Source organism: Magnolia sinica, chromosome 2 (genome assembly GCF_029962835.1).
Source record: "Magnolia sinica isolate HGM2019 chromosome 2, MsV1, whole genome shotgun sequence".
Lineage (NCBI taxonomy): Eukaryota > Viridiplantae > Streptophyta > Magnoliopsida > Magnoliales > Magnoliaceae > Magnolia > Magnolia sinica.
Window position 1 is genome coordinate 45,436,994 of NC_080574.1, and position 21,888 is coordinate 45,458,881.

Genomic DNA, 21,888 nt, shown 5'->3' on the forward strand with positions numbered 1-21,888 from the left:
GGTTTCCACTTCTGGAAGGTGATATTCTTTTGATCTTTTCAGCTTTAATATATTCATGATTGTTTGATAGTGCTAAATTCATGAAACAAAATTCTCTTTCTTTTTTATTTTCGGGATTTCTTCTTTGAAGTTTTGTAATCGATTAGGGTTTGCTTCTGCTTTGTAATATCTTTTTTGGAGAGAGTAGAAATCTTAGCAATGCGAAGAGATCTACCGTTGAAGGAAATTGTACGGATACTTCTCCTTCTTTTTCATCCAGATCCAAAATCTCTCGACTCCTGGAATGTCGTTGAACAACTTCGAATTCTTCGTGAATCAGTTTCAGTTCCATTTTTTTTGTGCATTTTCTGTGGCTGTTTCAGCTTGATTCTTCGAAAACCCACATTTCACGGATCTGGATTTTATTTTTATTTTTGCCCAACTTTTCTTTTGATTTCATTGTGGAAACCTAGATTTTGAAGATCTGTGTATTTTTCTGAATTTGATTTTAGATTTCGTTAATCTGGAACCCTAGTTTTTTGTACTTTTTTCAATTGAATTTTTTTACCCAACCCTTGTATTTCAACATTTGAAAATCCTGATTCCTTTAAGTTGATCTGTTTGAAGTCGACTTTTGGATCTAAAATGTAAGTTTCTACTTTCTTTTTTAGCATTTCCTTTGGCTTCTGTGTGAAACTTCCTGATTTCAAGAGCTAGATATACTAGTTGCTTTTGTGCTTGATTATCTTATGAAAAACCTGGGAATTCAAGTTCTCGAAACTTCAATTACTTCTGAGTGGATTTCTATCCAAAACCCCAATTTGTTGCACCTTAACCCTGAATTTCAAGTTCCCTTTTAGTAAAATTGCGTAAGATTATTGCATTTTGCTCCAACCATTTCAGGAGAGGTTTTTTTTTTTTTTTTTTTCCGGTGATTTTGGAATTTCAGCTCATAATAGAACGTGGAGTTCGGCATGACAACTCCCAGGTGGGGCCTGGTTCCCACGTCAGATGGCACATATATCGGGGATCTGGATTATCTGATGTGTAGTACACATTGTGAACTTGTACCAAGAATCAAGATGGTGTACACTCATCAAGTGAGCCACACATGTTCTACCGCCCATTTTTCTCACACAAGTGGCCTGCTTGATCTGTGGACCAACCAACATTAATTTTAGTTCATGGCATGCTCCCAGTGTACCCTACCTGGTGAATGGCCTAGATCTTTGAAAGGTGTGCTGTCTGATAGTTATCCAATGGTAATTTCCACCCCCTCAAATCGTGGTTTTTTTTATTGAGTCACAATGCTGAACATAAATGGCAAAATGAGGCTCTTTTATCTTTATTGGAAAGGGGTTTCTTTTGCATCCAAACATGCATCTCTCATGATTTTTGGTAATTCTATTAAGATTATAAATTCCAAAGATTGCATAATATTTTCTTCATGCCTTGAGCCAAATATAGCCTTAGTTTCTCATCTTCTTGATGAGTTCTAGATCTGAAGCTGTAGTTCACTTCATCTTCATGCATTTCTTGTTGCCTCAATAAACTTCTGTATGTTTAGTTCTGGATTGCTGTAGATCATTCTGCAATTATCTCCTTCAAGTCTTTCAAAAGTTTTTATTTATTTATTAAATACTCCTTTAAATCTCCACTATTGAACAGGTGAACTGCCCCACATGTGTCAAAATGGCATGTATGTCCAACATATGAGCTTGGTGCCAGGTCTGGCACTACATGTACATGAACATGCCTTGTACATTTTTTTTTTTGTTAAGAAATAAAAAACAAGTTAATATCCTTCACCATCATGTCTTAAACCACACTTAAAATTTCTAAAATATAAAAACCAATAAAGAAAAGCTTATGCCATCGAGACCAAAATCCCAAATAACTTGGAAGCATCTCAACTTTCTAATAGTTTCAACGAATCTGATTTGGCAACACAAAGTCATAGATATCATTGATTAGAATTACATGAACAAATTAGGCCTTGATGCCTTGAATGTTGTCTTAAGCTTCCTAGTTGGTGGCCTAACCTTCTTGAACACCAACGGGAACTTGATTTTGAAATCATGAAATTGCTTAGTATTCTCTCTTGCAAAGCGAGTCAGGTATGGTAGCTGTCTTGATTATCTAAATGCAAGGAGACCTTACCCTATGGCAAGAAGCCATCTCGTCATACATCTGGTCAATAGCACCATTAAGAGTCGTGTCTCGGTATTCCTTATACATATTGTGGTAACCAGTTCTGCTCTGGTACCGCAACCAAATTCCTTAGTTCTCAATAATAGTGGGATTCCTCTCAAAAATCTCATTAATGGCAAACACTTGCCCCATACTGATGGAACATGCCTTGTACTTAAATCCAGGTTGGTCCCAACCCTCAATATGGGCAATCCATCAAATGTGTCCATCCTTGATTGCCCCTCTCTCTCTCTAAAAAAAACCACTTTTGACTAGATGATCTTAACTATCCAATCAATGGCTAAGGAAATTGATGGTTTATATTGTTCATAATACAAATAGTCTATTAATCTAGACTTTCCATGATGTGGGTCCTGAGCTTGATTGTTCATTCATTTTTCCATATCATCGCGGGTCATGAGGCCAAAAATGAATGGGCGTTCAATAATCATTGTTTCGTCGTATGTAATCCACATAAGATTTGGATCTTCCTTTTTTTGGTCTCATGCCCTAACATGATGTAGAAAAATGGATGAATGGCATGGATGAAACACATACATCATGCGGTGACCCACACAGCACCGTCAGTAGGCAATCTAGGTCCCTCGTGATATGCCCATGAAAAGTTAAAGCTATTCAAAGACTAAGCTCCAATGATAGTCATAGATGCATGTGTTTAGAATTAGATCCGTGAATGGGTGAAAAATAATAATAATAATTTTTTTTTGTAAGGTGTAGGTTCAAAATGAACCCCATGGTTAATCAGGATCCGGCTATAATAGATAGGGAGTGGATGACATTAAGTTTTCCGAACCCTCATTTTATTTCTGGAATCAGAAGCTTTTTGAAGTTTGCACGAGAACACCTTCCTGGTAGAGAAACCATTCTTTGTCCATGCGCCACTTGCAGATGTTTACGATTACCGGTTTCTTATGATGATTTGGAAATACATCTAATGAAAAATGGATTTGACTCAAGTTATAGGGTTTGGGACATGCATGGTGAGCATGTATCAACTAAGTGTACTGAATATGCATCAAGTTCCCAACAGTACCATAATGCCCTGAACTTAAATGAGGTTCACAACGTAATTGTTCAAGAACTCGGTGGTAATAACCTAGATGAAGTTGTACAAGATGAGCCAAATGTGACCCATGTAGTCGAAGGCGTCTTTGGGGAAAATGAAACTGATGAGTTTGAAGAAAATCTATGAGACGCAATGACTGGGCTATACCCAGGGGCCCAAGATTTCACTATGCTGACTTTTATTGTATAACTTTTCAAATTAAAGGTGAAGCATGGATGAAGCGAAAAAAACTTTACAGAGCTTCTTCAACTATTAAAGAAGGTGTTACCTTCTGGTAATAAGGCCCCTACTAATACCTACCAAGCGAAGAAGATCATTACAAAGTTGGGTCTTGATTATGTGAAGATCCATGCTTGTCCAAATGATTGTATCTTGTACTGAAAAGACAACAAGATGAAAACCAGTTGTCTAACTTGTAAAGCTCCTAGGTTCAAGATAGAAATGAATGTTGAGAAAAAATAATCTCAAGTACCTGTCAAGGTGTTAAGGTATTTTTCATTAACACCAAGGCTACAAAGAATGTTCAGTGTGTCATGGTTAACAAAAGAAATGTCCTGGCACTCAACTAGAAAATTACAACCAGAAAAGATGGAGCATCCGGTTGATTCTATTGCATGGAAGAATCTCGATGAGAAGTATATGGATTTTTCAGCTGAGCCTCGCAATGTTTGATTGGGCCTGGCTACAGATGGGTTTAACCCATTCGGTGCTTTGACTACAACTTATAGTTCATGGCCCGTTATGTGTGTGATGTACAACCTTCCACCAAAGCTTTGCATGAAACCTCAGTTTAATATATTGACTTTGCTCATTGACGGATCACAACAACCAAGAAATGATATTGATGTTCATTTACAACCATTGATTGATGAATTGCAAGACTTATCGTATAAAGGGGTCACGACGCTTGGCACATATCATAAAAACTAAATTCAAGATGCGTGCCATTTTGCTCTGGACAATCCATGACTTTTCAGTATATGGTAATGTTTCTGGTTGTAGGACCAAGGGTAAGTATGGTTGTCCTGTATGTGGTCCTAACACAGATTCCTCTGCGACTCCAATATGGAAAGAAACATGTTTATATGGGTCACAGAATATGGTTGCCAATGTTAGACCAGGCAAGGAAGGACACAAGTGATGACACATTCAATAAGAAGGTGGGGATACGACGTCAATCCATTCGTCTGGACGGGATTGAGGTCAAAAGACAGACTGCGAACCTGAATATGCAATGGGGGAAGACTGAGAAGAGGAATATGAGGGGTATTGATGGAGGCCGACAAGAGCTAACGGGTGATGTTGAATCACCGTGGTTCTTCAAATGGTCTATATTATTTGTTCTGGAGTATTGAAAAGATATTCCAGTGCGTCACAACCTTGATGTTATGCATGTCGAGAAAAATATATGTGAAATCCTTATCGCCTTGTTGTTGAACACACCTGGCAAGACCAAGGATAATGCTAATGCACGTAGGGACCTAAAACGGTTGGGAATTAAGAAGCGTCTATGGTTAAAAAAGAGCAATGGCAAGATGATTCAGAAACAATGTCCTTTTTGTTTAAGAAAAGAAGAGAAAAAGCTTTTCATCCAGACTTTGCATGACCTGCGTGTTCCAATCGATTTTATTGCGATTTGGAAGACCATCATAAAGGGAGATTGCATGGATTTAAAGGGAATGAAGTCTCATTCTTACCATGTGTTGATGCGACATTTGCTCCCAGTTCTCATCCAGCATGCATTCAGGGATAGGAAGGTCATTCGTCCTATAATTACAAGCTTTTGCACCTTCTTTAATGCCTTGTGCTCGACAATAGTAGACGTTCAAATGCTCCTTACTCTTAAGAGGGGTATGGCTAGGACGTTATGTTAGCTTGAGATTATATGCCCTCCATCTATATTTGTCGTGATGTGCATCTGTCTATCCACTTGGCTTTCGAGGCTCGCATATGTGGTCCTGTATACTATCGATGGATGTATCTATTCGAAAGGTACGCTATAAGTTTAGTAAGAATAATCTAGCTTAACATCTATAGTTATATGTATTTGTAATGTATCATTATCTTTATCAGGTTCATGAAGACATTCAAGGCCTATGTCTGTAACAGGACGCGACCTGAGGGTTGCATTGCAAAACAATATATCCAAGAGGAGATAATTATATATTGCAACCAATACAGAGGAAAATAAAAAACAAGCCTCTTGCAAAAATTGGAAAAACGGTTTGATGGAGTCATTTTAGGACTATAAAAGTTGCAAGATGTCATTGATGACGATAACAATAATGACGATGTTGGTCTAATAGGTTCGGGTCAAAGTGTTATCCTAGCAGGTATCGAATACGAGTAGGCTCGTACATGGGTACTGAAGAGTCATCCCAGCTATGATGTGTGAGAAGGGTATGCACAATTAGCTCATTTGTATATATCTTCTTTACTTTATACAATTTCAATATAACAATGGTATCAAATAACGTGCAGGAAGCACAAAGATTTCTTGCAGCGATGTTACAGGAGGACCAACAGGGTGCCTAACGAGGATGTATTCATACCTTGGTTGAAGAGGCAACCAGAGTTTAGTGAATCTGACGATAAAGAATTTAAAGATATAGTGAGAGGAACTCTAGCTTTTTGTACTCAATACAATAAGTATTGTATTAATGGTTTTCTCTTTGTCACTAAGGACTATGAGAAGAATAAAATGAACCAAAACAGTGGGGTTATAACGGAGGGTATGACCACCTTCCGATCTAATGCTAAGGATATGAATACAGTGGATGAAAATCAACCTTACTACGGAGTCCTTCGTAGAATTATCCAATTGGAGTATAGAACAGGGTATAAGCCCATCTTATTTAAGTATGATTGAGTGAAGGTGACTCATCATGCTGTTTCTTTCGATGTCGAAGCGAATCTGAGATTAGTAAATTTGTCTAGTCTTTATAGTTTAGACAAATTGGGTGACGAGCCATTCATTCTTGCGGAGCATGCCACGTAAGTTTTCTACTCTAGAGATCCAAAAAAATCCTAAATGGCATGTGGTATTGGAGGTTTCAAAAAAGATTTTTATCAAAGAAGAGACATGCCATCTATCAGAACGATTTAAGGATGTAACTGATGCCGATGCAGGACCTAATCTCACCTCATTAGTAATTGTTGATGAGTTGATATTCAATGAACCTGAAGACATCAGTGTTGTAGTCGAGAAAAAAAGAAAAGAAAGCGACCAAGGAGAATCTCTTGAATTATTTATATTTTCTAAGCATGGAACAAAATGATATTTATTGGAGGAAATCCAATCAAGGTATGGATAATGTAGTGAATTGTTTGTACTTTATCTGTTATCCAAATTATTATATTAATCACTAGTATTTTTATTTTATTTTATTTTATTTTAATTTAAACAAGCACATGGATTCACAACCAGAGGCATTGGGCGTGCACTTGATCGAGACTACAGATGCGAGCAAGACCAACGGTAATATGACAGTTCTCCTTAATTAGATATGTAAATTTCAATTTTCTTATATATTGGCGGTAATCAATGATGTGTATATATAACTGTTATTCTTTTTATGTTGTTGTGTCAGCTTCTTCTTCTTCGTCTAGAAAGACAGGTCTTACTAGGGTTGCTTTTTTACATGAGCAACCTGATAGGGAAAAAGTCCTAAAGACGAATAAATTCGGGCAACCGAATGAGGATTGTCCTGAACAAAAGCAATTTGAATCACATATTGGCATCTCACCCGTACTCATATCTCGATCATATACCAGGACTTTCGCCAGGTGCCTCATGTACACATTCAAATGATCATAGAGTCATTGTCACAGGCTTATGAGTTTGAGGGTCAAAGTTGGGATGCGAGTCTTATATACGTAACAAAACGCATCAAGGAAACATGGTGGAATTACAAGCAAAGGTTGACTGCAAAATATATTAAAGATAAGAATCTTGCAGTTGTGAGAGATAGTCCTGCCCCCCCAGGTATCCCTATGGAGGATTGGTTAGTCTTCGTGAATCAACATAGCATTGAGGAATTCTAGAGAGCAAGCGAAAGGAATAAAGTCAATCGGTCCAAGCTAAAAGGACCTGCTTGTCTTGGGAGGAACAACATGGCTGTTATTCGCCATCAGATGGTATGTATTATTTATTTATAAATATATGTATTATAGTTTAATATTGAATTTACTTTTGAATTATCACTCATCTAACTCCATTCATATGTAATGTGCCAAAGGCGAAGGAGAGAAATCTTATCTCTGATGCCGAGATAGGTAGATGTGATGTTTACTTAAGAGCCCATACAAGCAAGGACGGAGTTGTCCAGTATCCTCACCCTGTTGTAAGTACATCCCCTTCTACCGGTAGATGTGATGTATAACTTTGAATTGTTTTACATTCGTTTGTATTTTGTCACAGGAAAAATTAGATGAGCTTTATTCTAGCAATCCTTCTTCTAAGATTACCGGCGTTGACGATGCCCTTACACAGGTAATAATAAAATTAAAAAATTACAGTGAGATTCATGGTAATTATGAATTTTCTAATAACTTGATTTGCAATGTTTTACAGTTGGTTGGTTCTGACAGTAGAGGGCGAATGTGGAGTCTAAGTTGCTCAATAACCAAGACAGGATTGAAGATGTCAGCCCCTGCCCGTTCAAAGGTAGAGAATTTGATAAAAGAAAGAGATAGCCTAGTGCAGGAGATATTTGATATAAAGAAATTACTGGCCAAGATGGAGGCTTGGATGGAGATGCAGCAACATGCACAATCTACTCAAAACCTCTTATCACCAACAATTGCTAGATCTGCTCAGGCATCGTCGGTATGCAAGTGTAAATTTACTACTGTATTGAACTTACAATTATTTTATAAATGATAACAATACTAATGCCATTTTATATGTGTACATGTAGCTGGATGTTATATATATCGGTAAGAGATGCGACTTGCTTGGTTAGGAAAATCGTGATGTAGTTGCTTGTGGTCAAGTACACGAAGTTAATCCAAATGCAGTTGTCCATTGCGAACCATTGGAGGAGGGAGTTTTTGTTATTATCCTGACTAAGATTATACATCCTAACACTCATTTGTGGAAAGAAGATAGGCTCACATCTACACTTGGAGAGGCCGGTCCGGGATCACTTGTGCAATTGGGGAAGGAATCTTTGAGATTTCAATGATTTGAACAAATTTAGTACTCTCTATAATTGAACTTGGTGTGGATGCTTTTTTTAGTTACTTTAGATGATGTTTCACTTGTTTTTTCCTTAATTTTGAACTAATTTGACACTTTATAGTTCAACATATTGATGGTATACATGTTTTTTCTGGTTACTCTATATGTTGTTTGGTTTGGTTTTTGTAACTTTGAATGAATTTTATACTCTATATTTAAACATATTAGACTCCATTTGGTCATCACAAACCAAATGGAGCCTAAGCCCCTTTTTAACTCCGCCAATGCAACTCCTTGCATTGCCAGTCCCAAGCCCGGGTAAGGAGGAGGGAGAATGGGCATCAAGGTGAGTTGTGTACTTTTCCTTCATTTTTTGAGAGGGATTTTTAAAATGCTTGATGGTTAATTTCAATAGTTTTCTGGCTTCTTCTACTATCAGTTGAGGACCTCAAAGGCCCAACGAACTTGAGATTTTTATATGCAGGCTGATGTATTTTTAGCCCCACAGATCAATGTTGCCACTACAAGGTTCAATATTGAAATGGTAAAGTTTTTAACTATTTATTTTATCTGTGCTTTTTCCTGTTCTTCATAAATAATTTGATGTCTTAGCCTCCTGTCATTACCAGCTAGTCTTGTCACTATTTATACATATGTCATCTCATGAGTCTTACTATTTGTAATTTTGTTACCCCTGTAGTGATTATCAGAAGCAGTGGGCCGTCATTGAAAGATTACCCTTGTAGTGAGTCCAATCAAGGTATGGATAATGTATGGTTTTAGTTCATGGTAAATGGTACCTTTTATTCCTTCTGAAGGTGTTCAATTTTTAATTTCCAAAGATATGGATGAACTACTAAGGATTGTTGCTGCTGACAAGAGGTGAATAGTGCATGATTAACTATTTTTTTTTGATAGGGCTTTCCCAAGTTCAAACTCTCCTCTAGATGCATGTATGTAGGACATGTGATCCATGTATCAGATAGGCTCTTCTGTGTTGATGATTTGGTAAAAAAATCAGGGCAATTGACTTAGTAGGTGGGGCAAACATGTATGGACACAATGGGCAATTCAAAAAGATTTCTTCAATGTTTCACATTTCACATGCACATTCCCTCTGCCTAATTGACCATCCTGAATATTTCTCCAGGTCATCTACATGGTGTTACCCATCTGATGCGTGGCTTGGATGTCCTACACGCTTTCCAATTCAGCAGATCTGGTCACATGTAGAGTTGCGAGTGGGCTTAGTAAAACTCTGTTTTAATAATATCTTTTCCATTGAATTATGGAAGATCTTATTCCACATGGTTATGCTTGCCATATGACTAGATTTTACATACTTCTTAAAGGGGAGATGTTCCTTTTGATTTATCATGCAATTCTACAGGGAAGAGTTGAAAGTATTTTCGAGAGAAGTGGTTCGCTTTGGAAACCGTTGTAAAGATCCTCAATGGCACCACTTAGAACGCTATTTTGACACGTAATTGGAGTGATTTTTATCTGCTTTAGCTTTTACAGTCTGCTGTATTTCATTCGTGTCTTCACATGTTTTTGTTTTGCCATTCCTTTATTGATTTTCCAGACTGGGATGTGAACTTGTTCCTCAGAGGCAGTCGAAAGAGGAGGTTGAAGCAGTGATGCAACATTTGATGACTTTTGTTCAGTATACAGCTGTGAGTATTGAAGGCAGATTTAAATTCCAACTATCGGTAAGTACAATTTAGAAGGCAGATTTAAATTTTATTTATTTATTTTTAAATTTCCTTTAGAAATGCTAATTGCATTAATAGAGGATTTAGTTATCCAAGGGGTATTGACTTTCTACGGGTAGTGTCATCAGTAGATCTTGGTTATTTTTTCACTCAAATGTACTCAAATTTTAGCTCTTTATTTATATTTTCAGATACACAATTTTCTGCTTGTTGCTTCTATGTTGCAAATTGACATTCAACTTTTACATCCAAGTAAAATTTTGTTTTATTGGTGTTGTTTATTAATCTGTCCTGCTAGTGCAGATAAAACCTTTGGTGAAGCCAACCAAAGACATAATGAAAGTTCGTCGCATTAAATATGCTTGACATGAGTTTTTTCTTGAGGGTACTTATCTTCCTCTTGGTCCATGATATCTTGGCTTTTTGTCATTTCATTCGTATAATTTTTTGTTTTGTCAATGCAGCTAGGTACAACATTAGTGCAGTTATCTCACTCTGGGCACCTATAGTCTTGGTATGTCTCATTGTCCTTCAATAATTTAATATATCGAGATTTCTTTCCCATCATCATTTACATTTTTCTTCTTAATCGATAATTGGAAGTTAATATAATCATTTACTCTGTTTTACAATCTTTAAAATCTTTATATGTAAATCTGTGCCCATATGCATTGTCGGAGAAACTAAAAAACTTTCTCATTCTCAGATTGCATTGTGAAATATGCATCCATTATTCAAAGAAAGGGCGACATTCCAAGCACTCACACTTTCTCTCCTTGCTAGCTAAATTGGTGAGTCTTCTTTCCTTCATACTATATGATTCATTGATTGGACCATTCATCATCTGGGGCTTGATTTGTTTTTTCTAGTTATCTCAAATATCATTTGGATCACATGGTTATAGCAATTGGACTAATGGTTACAAAATGGACCTTTTGTCAAATGGGGGGAAACATTCTCAAGATACCTAACTTCGTGAATAGGGGAATTTTAGATTTTTTTTAATTGCTAATTGCATGATTTATGTCCTTTTTCTAATTGGCAATTAGTGAATTTATCAAGTAACACCAACCCAAACACATTAATTGCCAAATCCAAGGATTTGACAGTTAAAAATTTGCCAAATTCATGCAATTCATGAATTTGGTGTGCATCCAAATAGGCCCGTAAAATGTCTAGCACTTTATAATTAGGCTTTTTGGTTGCTGGCTTCTAAGCACATGTCATGGAAGCAGTTCATATGCACATTTTCTTGGAGCATCTTATAGGTTAACCATGTGGGGCATTGATTGAATGGTCAAGAATATTACAGCCATTCTATGCAACCTTTTCTTTATAAAACCACATTACAAAATTCTCAAATTCTTTAGGAGATGTTTATACCATTCTAAGTGCTTTTACCCTTATTTGCGGGTGTGACTATTTGCTGACGTGCATAGAATACGTCATGTACATGAGATCCACCAGTAGGACCTAAAAATTCAGGCCTATTTAAAACGTAGGTTGTCTACAATATGGGGGGATAGTTGAGATGGAAGTCCCACTATTACAATAATGTAAGTTGCATGTGGGGTCCACTGTATTAGTGTTTATATGGCGTCTTATTCAATTATCTAATGCACCAGACCAGGATGAACTGAATTTAGAGTTTTTGAGCATGATTTTACATTGTTTCATATGGTGTGGCCCACCCAAGTCTTAGATTGGACTAATTTTTAAGATTTAGAATTTAGAGTTCTTATGGTGTGGCCCACTCAAGTTTTGGGTTAGATTGATTTTTAAGATCCAGGTGAAAATATGGTGACACATCTAATGGATGAGTGGATTGGATGAAAATTCTCCACCATGAGGTGCACGGTTAATTGCAAACATGCTCTATTGGTATGACTATGGGCAATTAGAGCATTTGATTCCCTGTAGTTTTATACTGGCTCTCTTGTTTGTATCTTTTCTATAAAACTTGTGTCTATATGTTTGTATCTTTAGTATCAAAGACATTGATATTTGATATTCAATGTGTTTTAGGAACCAGTATCCAAGTAACATTGAGGAATTGGCTTTGTCACATATGAAAACTTAGGTACCATACTTTTGAATTTGGAAGGGTGTTTTAGGACCTGATTTCTGGGGCTATATGATTCAGAAGGGTGTTATAGGGAGCATAGATCCATTGCCAAAATATCAGATATGAGGTATCATGATTGTCTTTTTGAGGATTTTGAGAGTCAGACTGAGTAATTCTCACATCAGAAAACAATCAAGTCCAACCGTTTGATCTGGATCACGACCCCACATCATATAAACTTCTCGTATCAGTTTCTCCTCCATCCCTTACAGGTGGAAATTACTGTTATAACCATGATGAAGCTGTCCATTTCCTATGGACAACAATATGGGTGGCCTGGCCATTTGGACAGGCCCATGTTTATATATTATCTCAAAATTAATAAAGCAGATTTGGATGTGCATCGGAGCTATCCGGATGTTGAGCGGGGGTCCTTGGAAGGTGGGAACCACTGTTATGATTATGATGAAGCTGTCCATTTCCTATGGACAGCAATATGGGTGGCCTGGCCATTTGGATAGGCCCGTGTTTATGAATTATCTCGAAATTAATGAAGCAGATCCGGATGTGCGTCGGAGCTATCCGGATGTTGAGCGGGGGTCCCTGGAAGGTGGGAACCGCTGTTATGACCATGATGAAGTTGTCCATTTTCTATGGATAGCAATATGGGTGACCTGACCATTTGGACAGGCCCGTGTTTATGTATTATCTCAAAATTGATGAAGCAGATCTGGATGTGCTCAGAGCTATTCGGATGTTGAGCGGGGGTCCCTGGAAGGTGGGAACCGCTGATATTTATTTTTTCCCTTCATCACTGTCTATGTCATCTTATGAATAGGTTAAATGATAAATAAACATCACTACAGGCCCGAACCCGAACCCGAACCCGAACTCGAACCCGAATTACTAAACCTATAACCTATAACCTCAATCTAAACCTACACCTAAACTTATAACCTAAACCTATAACCTAAACTTATAACTTATAACCTAAACCCAAACCTAAACCTAATCTTATAACCTATTCTCAAATCCCTAAACCTAAACCTATAACCTTAACCTTAACCTAAACCTAAACCCGAAGCTGAATTCCTAAACCTATAACCTATAACCTCAATCTAAACCTATAACCTATAACCTAAACCTAAAGCTAAAACTAAACCCAAACCTATAACCTATTACCTATAACCCACCTATAGCTTACACTTAAACCTAAACCTATAACCTATAAACTAAACCTAAACCTAAATCCATTCTCAAATCCCTAAACCTAAACCTAAACCTATAACCTAAAACCTAACCTATATCCTATAACTTATAACCTATTTTCAAATCCCTAAACCTAAACCTATAACCTTAACCTAAACCTGAACCCGAACCCGAACCTGAACCCGAATTCCTAAACCTATAACCTATAACCTATAAACTAAACCTAAAACTATAACCTAAACCTAAACCCAAACCTATAACTTATAACCTATAACCTACCTATAATCTACACCTAAACTTATAACCTATAACCTTAACCTAAAGCTAAACTGTAAGACCCGTATCCTAGTCCGTTCTGTTCCATCGAGTCCCGCGATCCTTCCTGTCGAATTTCGACATCCCGTGACGTATAATTGACGTTGCGATCGACCCTAAGTCGTATGCTGTAGATTTGCGTCGGCTTAAATCAAGACTTGTACCCTTGCGACCGCACCGTCGTTGCGATTCTAACGCCGCGTCTCTTGTACCGATCCGATACCCTGGCAGGAAGATGTGAGCCGGCGTTTATTTCGAAGAAAACGCCGCGCGTTTGCAATCCCAAGAGAATCTCTACAATGTGTCAAATCAATCCCATCAATCAATCCCATCCATCACCTCATGTCAAGTACAAGCAACCCATGCTTTCTCTCTCCAAAGTCAACCCTTTCTCACCCTCTCTCTTACACACCCATGCTAGTCAAGTACACATCACCTCACCCATCACTCACATCCATCACTCTCTCTCTTTACATCCCATCTCTCCCTCTCTCTTTCTCATTTCTCAACTCAATTCCAAGCAACCTAAGAGAGCTCTCACGTCCAAGCTTCTCCATGTGAGAGAGTGCATGTGTGTGGTCCACTTTCCCATCCCAAACCCTCCATCCTAGCCTTTCATTCCCCATCTTCCACCGTTTAAGTGAAGCTCAAGGAGGCCGGCATTCCGACCGAGAAGATCGACCAGTGGGTGCCTTATAGGATAGGTTTTCATGTTTTGATGATGGACCAAGTGAGGCCTACCGATCAATGGTATGGATCTCACTTGGGACCTTAAGATGTGGTCGATGGCCCACCTTGATCTTCATGATCATTCCGTGATGGGGCCATTCTCTATGAACCCCATCATGATGTTTATTTTCTAGCTTGAAAAGGGTCATCTAGACCTTTCATTTTGGTGGAGAAGGGATCTCCACCGTTGATCCTTGATTTGGTGGGCCCACATGCAATGGGACCCACTCGATGTATGATTGCTTGTAAGGGAGGGCTCATAGTGGCGGAGCCCTCCATCATGCGTGTCCCGTTTCTCTCTCTATCTCTCTCTCTCTCATTCTCTTTTATTTATTTATTTATTTATCCTTGTGCGTGATGGGGTGGCCATGTGACCCACTTGGATGGGCCCCACCTTAATATATGTTTTACCCTTACCATTCATCCATTTGGTGGCCCACAGGAGCAAGGCCCACCTTGTGCATGCCGTGTGCACAGGCCGTCCCTGTCCAGGGACGTCCCTGGACTGAAATGAAAGCACAAATATCAGCTTGGTTCACACCCCATTGAGGTGGTCCACTTGTGTGGACCCCACATTGATGTATGAAGACAATCCATGCCGTCCATTTCATTCTTGAGTTCATTTTAGGCGTTGAGCCGAAAAATGAAGCAGATCCGAGTAACTGGTGGGCCATAGCATGAGAAACAGTGGTGGTTACCGTTAAAAATCCAACTACTGTTTTTATTCACCAAAATATATTGAATATTGGGCTCATCCTTCTTGTCTTGAGCCATGGGGATCGATGGCGAGCTCGGATCTCCCTGATGCGGGCCCCACGTATGCAAAACCTTGAAAATGGAGGTTTCTTTCAAAAAAAAAATATATAGGCAGCAGCTTTCGCTGCTGCCGCTGACAGCGCCAGAGACGCAGACGCCGCGTGTAGCGGACGTCCGTGCAGGGACCCACGGCCCCTCATGTGGGCCCCACCATGATGTATATTTTGTATCCACGCCGTCCATGAGGTGGACCACCCCTTGAGGTGGGTCCCCTCCAAAATTCAGTCCATCCAAGACTCGGTTGGCCCACACCAAAGGTAACGTGGGGTTGAACTCTCTACCATTGAAACCAATTTTGGGCCCACGAAGTTTAGGATCAATATGAAATTTGTTCTTCCACTTAAACCAGTCTGCGTGACCTCCTCAACGGTTGGATGGAAAGCAAGCGTTATGGTGGGCCCCACATGGGACCCACAAAGTGATGTATGTGTTGTAGCCACCGTCCGGACAGACGGTGGCCTACCTTGTTGTATGTGTTCGTCCGCACCGTCCTCCCTGGACGGTGCCCCCCTGTGCGCGTGTGTGCGCGCGTGAGTGTGCGTGCGTGCTGTGTGCGTGCGTGCGTGTGGTGTGTGTATATAAATATATATATTATTATCTATATATATATATATATGTATATATATATATACATATATATATATATATATATAGATATATATATTTATATATATATATTATATTATATATGTTATATTGTATATATTATATATTATATTATATAATATATATTTGTTGGTGGGCCTTAGGGATTTTAATGGTGGAAATCATCCTCACCACTTGTACTTTGGTGTGGCCCACCTTGGTATACATGTAAGGCCCATGTGATGGGGCCCATTCAATGTATTTGAGGCCCATGTTACAAGGCCCATTGTGATGCATTCAAAGGCCCGTGGGATATGGCCCATTTGCAATGTACATAAGGCCCCTCCGATGTGGCCCACTTGATTTATAAAAGGCCCATATGATGCGGCCCATTTGATGAATATAAGGCCCATGGGTCGAGGCCCAACAGGATGTCCTTAGGGTCCATTGCAATGAGGGATTCCTCCATAGTGTGTGTAATAATGTTTGATGACAGGTTATGCCTTGGGAGAAATGTTGGTTTGACGTCCACGTTGTAAGAATAATGTTGGTTAAATGTCCGCATTATAACTCTCCCTAGGGCCCATTAGTAGGCCCACATTTGTTGGTAGTTCACCACTTTATAACATGCTTAGTATAGCTCCATGATACATGCCCATATGCATCATATGTATGCTTGATATGAGGAATGCTTGATCATAATATAAGCCGTTGGTTAAAACATTTCTGGGACTCCTTATGAGACGGAGTGCCCCGCATGATTGCGTGGTACGCATGAGATTGCTGTTGCATGATTGTACGGTGTGACTCATGCATCTTGCATATGTGTGACTTGATCACGCACGCCCTAGCGACATCGGGCCGTGGCTCCACGGACACATCGTGGATGGCCGTATCGGATCCCGGAAATGTTAATTCTAGAGCTGTGGGCACTTAGGATGTCCTTGGGTGAAAGTCCGAACCTTTTGGTACCGGGAGATGCTCCAACGTCTGACCGAGTGGATACACGAGCGCCGAGTGCCGAATACCGGTGGGCCGCGTCTCCCACTGTTTCGTGGTCGGTTGGAAGGGGGTGTGGCCTTATCCGCCCGAGTGAGGGCGCTATAAGCTAGGCTGAGTATAACTAGCTCGTAAATGGATCCGCTATCGACGAGTCGGGTAGGTATTGATAGACTACTGGTCAAGCAGATAGTGAGGTCTATTCCGCTCATTTGACTGTGCAGCTAGGGAGGAGGCAGTCAGTGTGAGGTGTATTAGACCCCGGTGATACCTAGAGAGGAACTGTACTGATATGTGTACTTGATGAGGACTGACTTGCTTGCTTCGCATCTCGCATATGACATTTGGCTACATAGGCCTCGCATCGCATGGCCTTGGTATGGCCGATAGCATTCATGGACTTATCGCATATTTCCGCATTACTCTGATATTGTACACTTGGCGCTGGCCTTGCACACACACTTGCACCACCCTCTAAGCTTTTTATGCACGACTGTTGCGTGCAGGTAGTGTTGGACAGCAACAGCGCTGAGGCAGGAGTGCACGTCAGTTTATTTTGGAGCTTTTGATCACCTTGTATTTCCCTTTCTGCATTGTACTTAAAGTTTTGATTTAGTGGATATGTGGTGATGCTGTTTTGTGACTTGGTTATGCTTGTGGTTATGCTCTATTACAAAAAAAAATTTATACTAAAAACCCTCCTTGTAGGATCCCAGGATCGGAACCTGGCATGAGAATGCCGGAATCCGAAAATGGGGTACTACGGAGGCTGTCGGCACCGGATTCGGCGATCGGGAATTTTGTGAGCCCGTTTTCCGAGTTTGGGGCGTGACATAAACCTATAAACTAAACCTATAACCTATAACCTAAACCTAAACCTAAACCTAAACCTATTCTCAAATCCTTAAACCTAAACCTGTAACCTATAACCTATAACCTCAATCTAAACCTAAACCTAAACCTAAACCTAAACCCAAACCTATAACCTATAACCCACCTATAACATACACCTAAACCTAAACCTAAACCTAAACCTAAACCTATTCTCAAATCCCTAAACCTAAACCTAAACCTATAACCTAAACCTAAACCTACTCCTATAACCTATAACTTATTGCCTATTCTCAAATCCCTAAACCTAAACCTATAACCTTAACCTTAACATAAACCTAAACCTAAACCCGAACCTGAACCCGAACCCGAATTCCTAAACTTATAACCTATAACCTCAATCTAAACTTATAACCTATAACCTAAACCTAAACCTAAACCTAAACCTATAACCTATAACCTATAACCTACCTATAACCTACACCTAAACCTAAACCTATAACCTTAACCTAAACCTATAACCTATAACCTAAACCTAAACCTAAACCTATTCTCAAATCCCTAAACCTAAACCTAAACCTATAACCTATAACCTAAACCTAAACCCAAACCTAAACCTAATCCTATAACCTATAACTTATAACCTATTCTCAAATCCCTAAACTAAACCTATAACCTTAACCTTAACCTAAACCTAAACCTGAACCCGAACCCGAACTCGAACCCGAATTCCTAAACCTATAACCTATAACCTCAATCTAAACTTATAACCTAAACCTAAACCCACCCAAACCTATAACCTATAACCTATAACCTACACCTAAACCTATAACCTAAACCTAAACCTATAACCTATAAACTAAACCTATAACCTATAACCTAAACCTAAACCTAAACCTATAACCTATAAACTAAACCTATAACCTATAAACTAAACCTATAACCTATAACCTATAACCTAAACCTAAACCTAAACCTAAACCTATTCTCAAATCCCTAAACCTAACCCTATAACCTAAACCTGTAACCTATAACCTAAACCTAAACCTAAACCTATAACCTATAACCTATTCTCAAATCCCTAAACCTAAACCTATAACCTTAACCTTAACCTAAACCTAAACCCGAACCCGAATTCCTAAACCTATAACCTATAACCTAAACCTAAACTCATAACCTGATCTATGTATGTATGTATGCATGCATGCATACATGTATGCATTTTTTTTCTCTCCTCTTTTTCTTACTCATGTCTTTCTCTCTTACCATGCAATGTTTCTACAAGTATGTTCCAATTTTGTTAGTTATAGTGTAGCGTTGGCATTCCCCACTCTGTTTTACTGATAGAAACCATATATCAGCGTTAGGAACATATGTGACATCAGCACTAATGTGAAAATAGAAAATCAGAAAACCAGAATGCTCTGTTAGACATTAATTCTATGTCCAACTGCACAGTTGTCATCCAAACCACTTTACTGTGTTGATGGGCTGTTACTACTTTTGGTAGAAAATCATGAAGTCTAGTAGGAATGGATATCATCTGTAAATAGTAAGTTTACTTTTTATAGTAAGTCACATATTTTAGTATGTTTAAGTTGGAGTTTTGAGTTTAAAAGTCCATCCTGGGTTTGAACACATTTTTTAGAAGGATTGTAATTTCATTTTTTTTTTTTTTTTACTAATTCTGATTTTGATTTTGATTATGAAATTATGATTCGAGAAACATAAATACATGCACACAAAAATAATAACATACATGCATTATTTTAAAAAATATCCCTAGTTTATCAATATGTCTAATATTTCACAAGTAAATCTTGAGCTTTAATAACAAAAGAAAGAAAGCTTAATATAACCTAATACTACGAAGTATATACATGAAGACTCAAGAATCAAGACATCAGGGACATCAATAATAGCAACAAAAAATCATGATAGTTCAATAATGCCTACTTAAATTGAAGATTTGGAAACCATCTATGATTGCAGGCCTATTTTTATAATAATTCTTGTTGACAGTCTTATAACAAAGGAGCTAAAAACCAAGACACTCTCCTTCAATACCAATCTACTGTAAAGCAAATCACAAAAAGTGCTTTAAGGCATCTATGAAAGATCAAAGTTAAAAAAAGAGGAGTGCATGGTTAATTCACCGTCAGTTAGGAATGCTTTAGTTTTTGTTTAATCATTAACTACTCTTCCATAAGTTACGTAAGTTTAGAGAAGTTGTAGCCCAAATCCCAAATTTCCACCTGAAGCGTCCTCTTAGTTAGGTTTGATAATTAGTTGCCTAAGAGTATCTACTACAATAATGTACAAGAAAGATGACAACGGCAAACCCCTCAAAATCATTAAAAAGACTTTTAGAGACCCATTTATGAGCACAAAGAAAAAAGCATATCCTATAAACTTGCATTCACTTCCTCCACTTCACTCCTAAACCAAACCTCATTAACATGCAGTTTCGCCATATCCACCTGAGTATCATATACATACACACATGGGTGATTGTGCTTAATGTGGCATATATGTGATATCTGACCTCTCCATATTTTAATATACAATACTCAGGATTTCATATGTAAAACTTAGTCCATTTGAATCCTTAGGTTGGCGACAATATATATATATATATATATACACACACACACACACACACACACACACACACACACACACACACACATATATATGTATATATATCAATGGTTAGCAAAAAAAAAAAAAAACCATCATTTTACCTTGTAAGCTGTGGATTAATATATATATATATATATATATATATATATATATATATATATATATATATATATATATATATATATATATATATATATCAATGGTTAGCAAAAAAAAAAAAAAAAACCATCATTTTACCTTATAAGCTGTGGATTAATTGAAAAGTAAAATTATCTGATATTCAAAATCAAATGGAAAGTTCAGATCTGATAAACCTAATGTGTCACATATGTGATATCTTCCTATATAAGTGTGTGTGTGTTTTTTTTTTTCTTGAAATCTTTCTTCCTTTCGAGATGTGTACAAAGGCATGCTTGTTTAATTGTGTCTATAAATGCTATTTTCTCAAGGGAAGGGTTCCAGAACTTGAAAGAAGTCACTGGAGGATGAAATTCATTTTCTCAAGGGAAGGGTTCTAGAACTTGAAAGTGATCTTGTGTCAAAGTTCACAGAAGTTACATCTGCAGTTTCAGGGAAAGAAGAATCTCTATCTTTTGCATTTGCTGAAATTGACCGTCTAAAGGAAGAAAATTCTGTAAAAACGTGAGCATTATTGCATTATATGGAGGGTGTTTACTGTGTTGGAGTGTATTTGTTTCTTGCACATGAGGGCACGCCTTAGTTGTAATTCTTATGATAGGTTGAGCAAAGTGAAGTATTGTTTATTTAGAAATGTGAATGGAGGATGCATTGTATAATTTGATTGCCATTTGTAATAAATGCATCATTTTTTTTTTCCTGATTGCATTTTATGTACTACTTCTATCAACATTAAGCTTTGATGAGTTATCAATCACAACAGGTTCTTGCAATGGAAACAGGCACCATATTACAATTTTTTTAAAAAATAGCTACGAATTTTGGCCGTAGCTATTGTTCTGAAAACCGTAGCTATTGCTAACTATAGATTATTGCTACGGATTTCATTCCACTTTTAGCTACTGATATTATTCGTAGTAGTAGGTGCACTTCGCTACAAAAATTATAGCTACTGCTTTTTTCCGTAGCTAGTGATATCATCTGCTACGGATCTAATCTGTAGCCGTAGGTATTGTACGCTACAGAAACTATAGCTACGACCTTTATCCGTAGCTATTGACACCTACTGCTACGGATTTAATTTGTAGGTGTAGCATCGCTACGGCTTTTGTCCGTAGCTATTGGTATCTATTGCTACGGATATAATCTGTAGCGTTACCTTTAGCTACCCAACCAATCACGGTGGACGTGCTACGGACCATATCGGAAGCAAAAGACCTTTTGCTACGGTTTTTGGCCGTAGCCTGTGCCCATTTTTCTTGTAGTGTGAATATGCTCAATGCTTAAACCAAAATAGCTCCTCAAACTCTTGAAAATGATTATCGAAATTTAGGATATTCTTTAGGCAACACACCTTTAGAGGGGGAAGTTAACTTATGGAATCAGATGCTTTTTAGTCATCCAA

At 38.1% G+C, this 21,888-nt stretch overlaps 1 protein-coding gene and 1 long non-coding RNA gene across 3 annotated transcripts; both read left to right on the top strand.

Moving 5' to 3' along the window:
* The first annotated feature begins 7,054 nt into the window (after nucleotides 1–7,054).
* Nucleotides 7,055–8,305, top strand: LOC131228614 (uncharacterized). The gene is made up of 5 exons (XM_058224393.1): nucleotides 7,055–7,393; nucleotides 7,495–7,599; nucleotides 7,677–7,748; nucleotides 7,830–8,084; nucleotides 8,176–8,305. Exons 1-5 carry the CDS (start codon nucleotides 7,370–7,372, stop codon nucleotides 8,218–8,220), a joined length of 501 nt encoding a protein of 166 aa, XP_058080376.1. The 5' UTR covers nucleotides 7,055–7,369; the 3' UTR covers nucleotides 8,221–8,305.
* A 485-nt stretch (nucleotides 8,306–8,790) lies between these two features.
* On the top strand, nucleotides 8,791–21,173 carry LOC131228620 (uncharacterized). 2 transcript variants are annotated; one of them, XR_009163028.1, is made up of 4 exons: nucleotides 8,791–8,982; nucleotides 9,139–9,183; nucleotides 10,860–10,948; nucleotides 20,808–21,173. It is a non-coding gene; the product is annotated as an uncharacterized LOC131228620 (long non-coding RNA). The 2 variants fall into 2 exon arrangements; XR_009163030.1 differs by having other exon boundaries at nucleotides 10,860–10,944; nucleotides 20,818–21,173.
* The last annotated feature ends 715 nt before the right edge of the window (nucleotides 21,174–21,888 follow it).

What these genes read in the sequence shown, in the direction of transcription:
- LOC131228614 (XM_058224393.1), top strand. Translation starts at nt 7,370, where the DNA reads ATGGCTGTTATTCGCCATCAGATG. An exon ending in CTGTTATTCGCCATCAGATG is followed by an intron (nt 7,394 to 7,494) that starts GTATGTATTATT and finishes AATGTGCCAAAG; the next exon opens with GCGAAGGAGAGAAATCTTAT. An exon ending in TTGACGATGCCCTTACACAG is followed by an intron (nt 7,749 to 7,829) that starts GTAATAATAAAA and finishes AATGTTTTACAG; the next exon opens with TTGGTTGGTTCTGACAGTAG.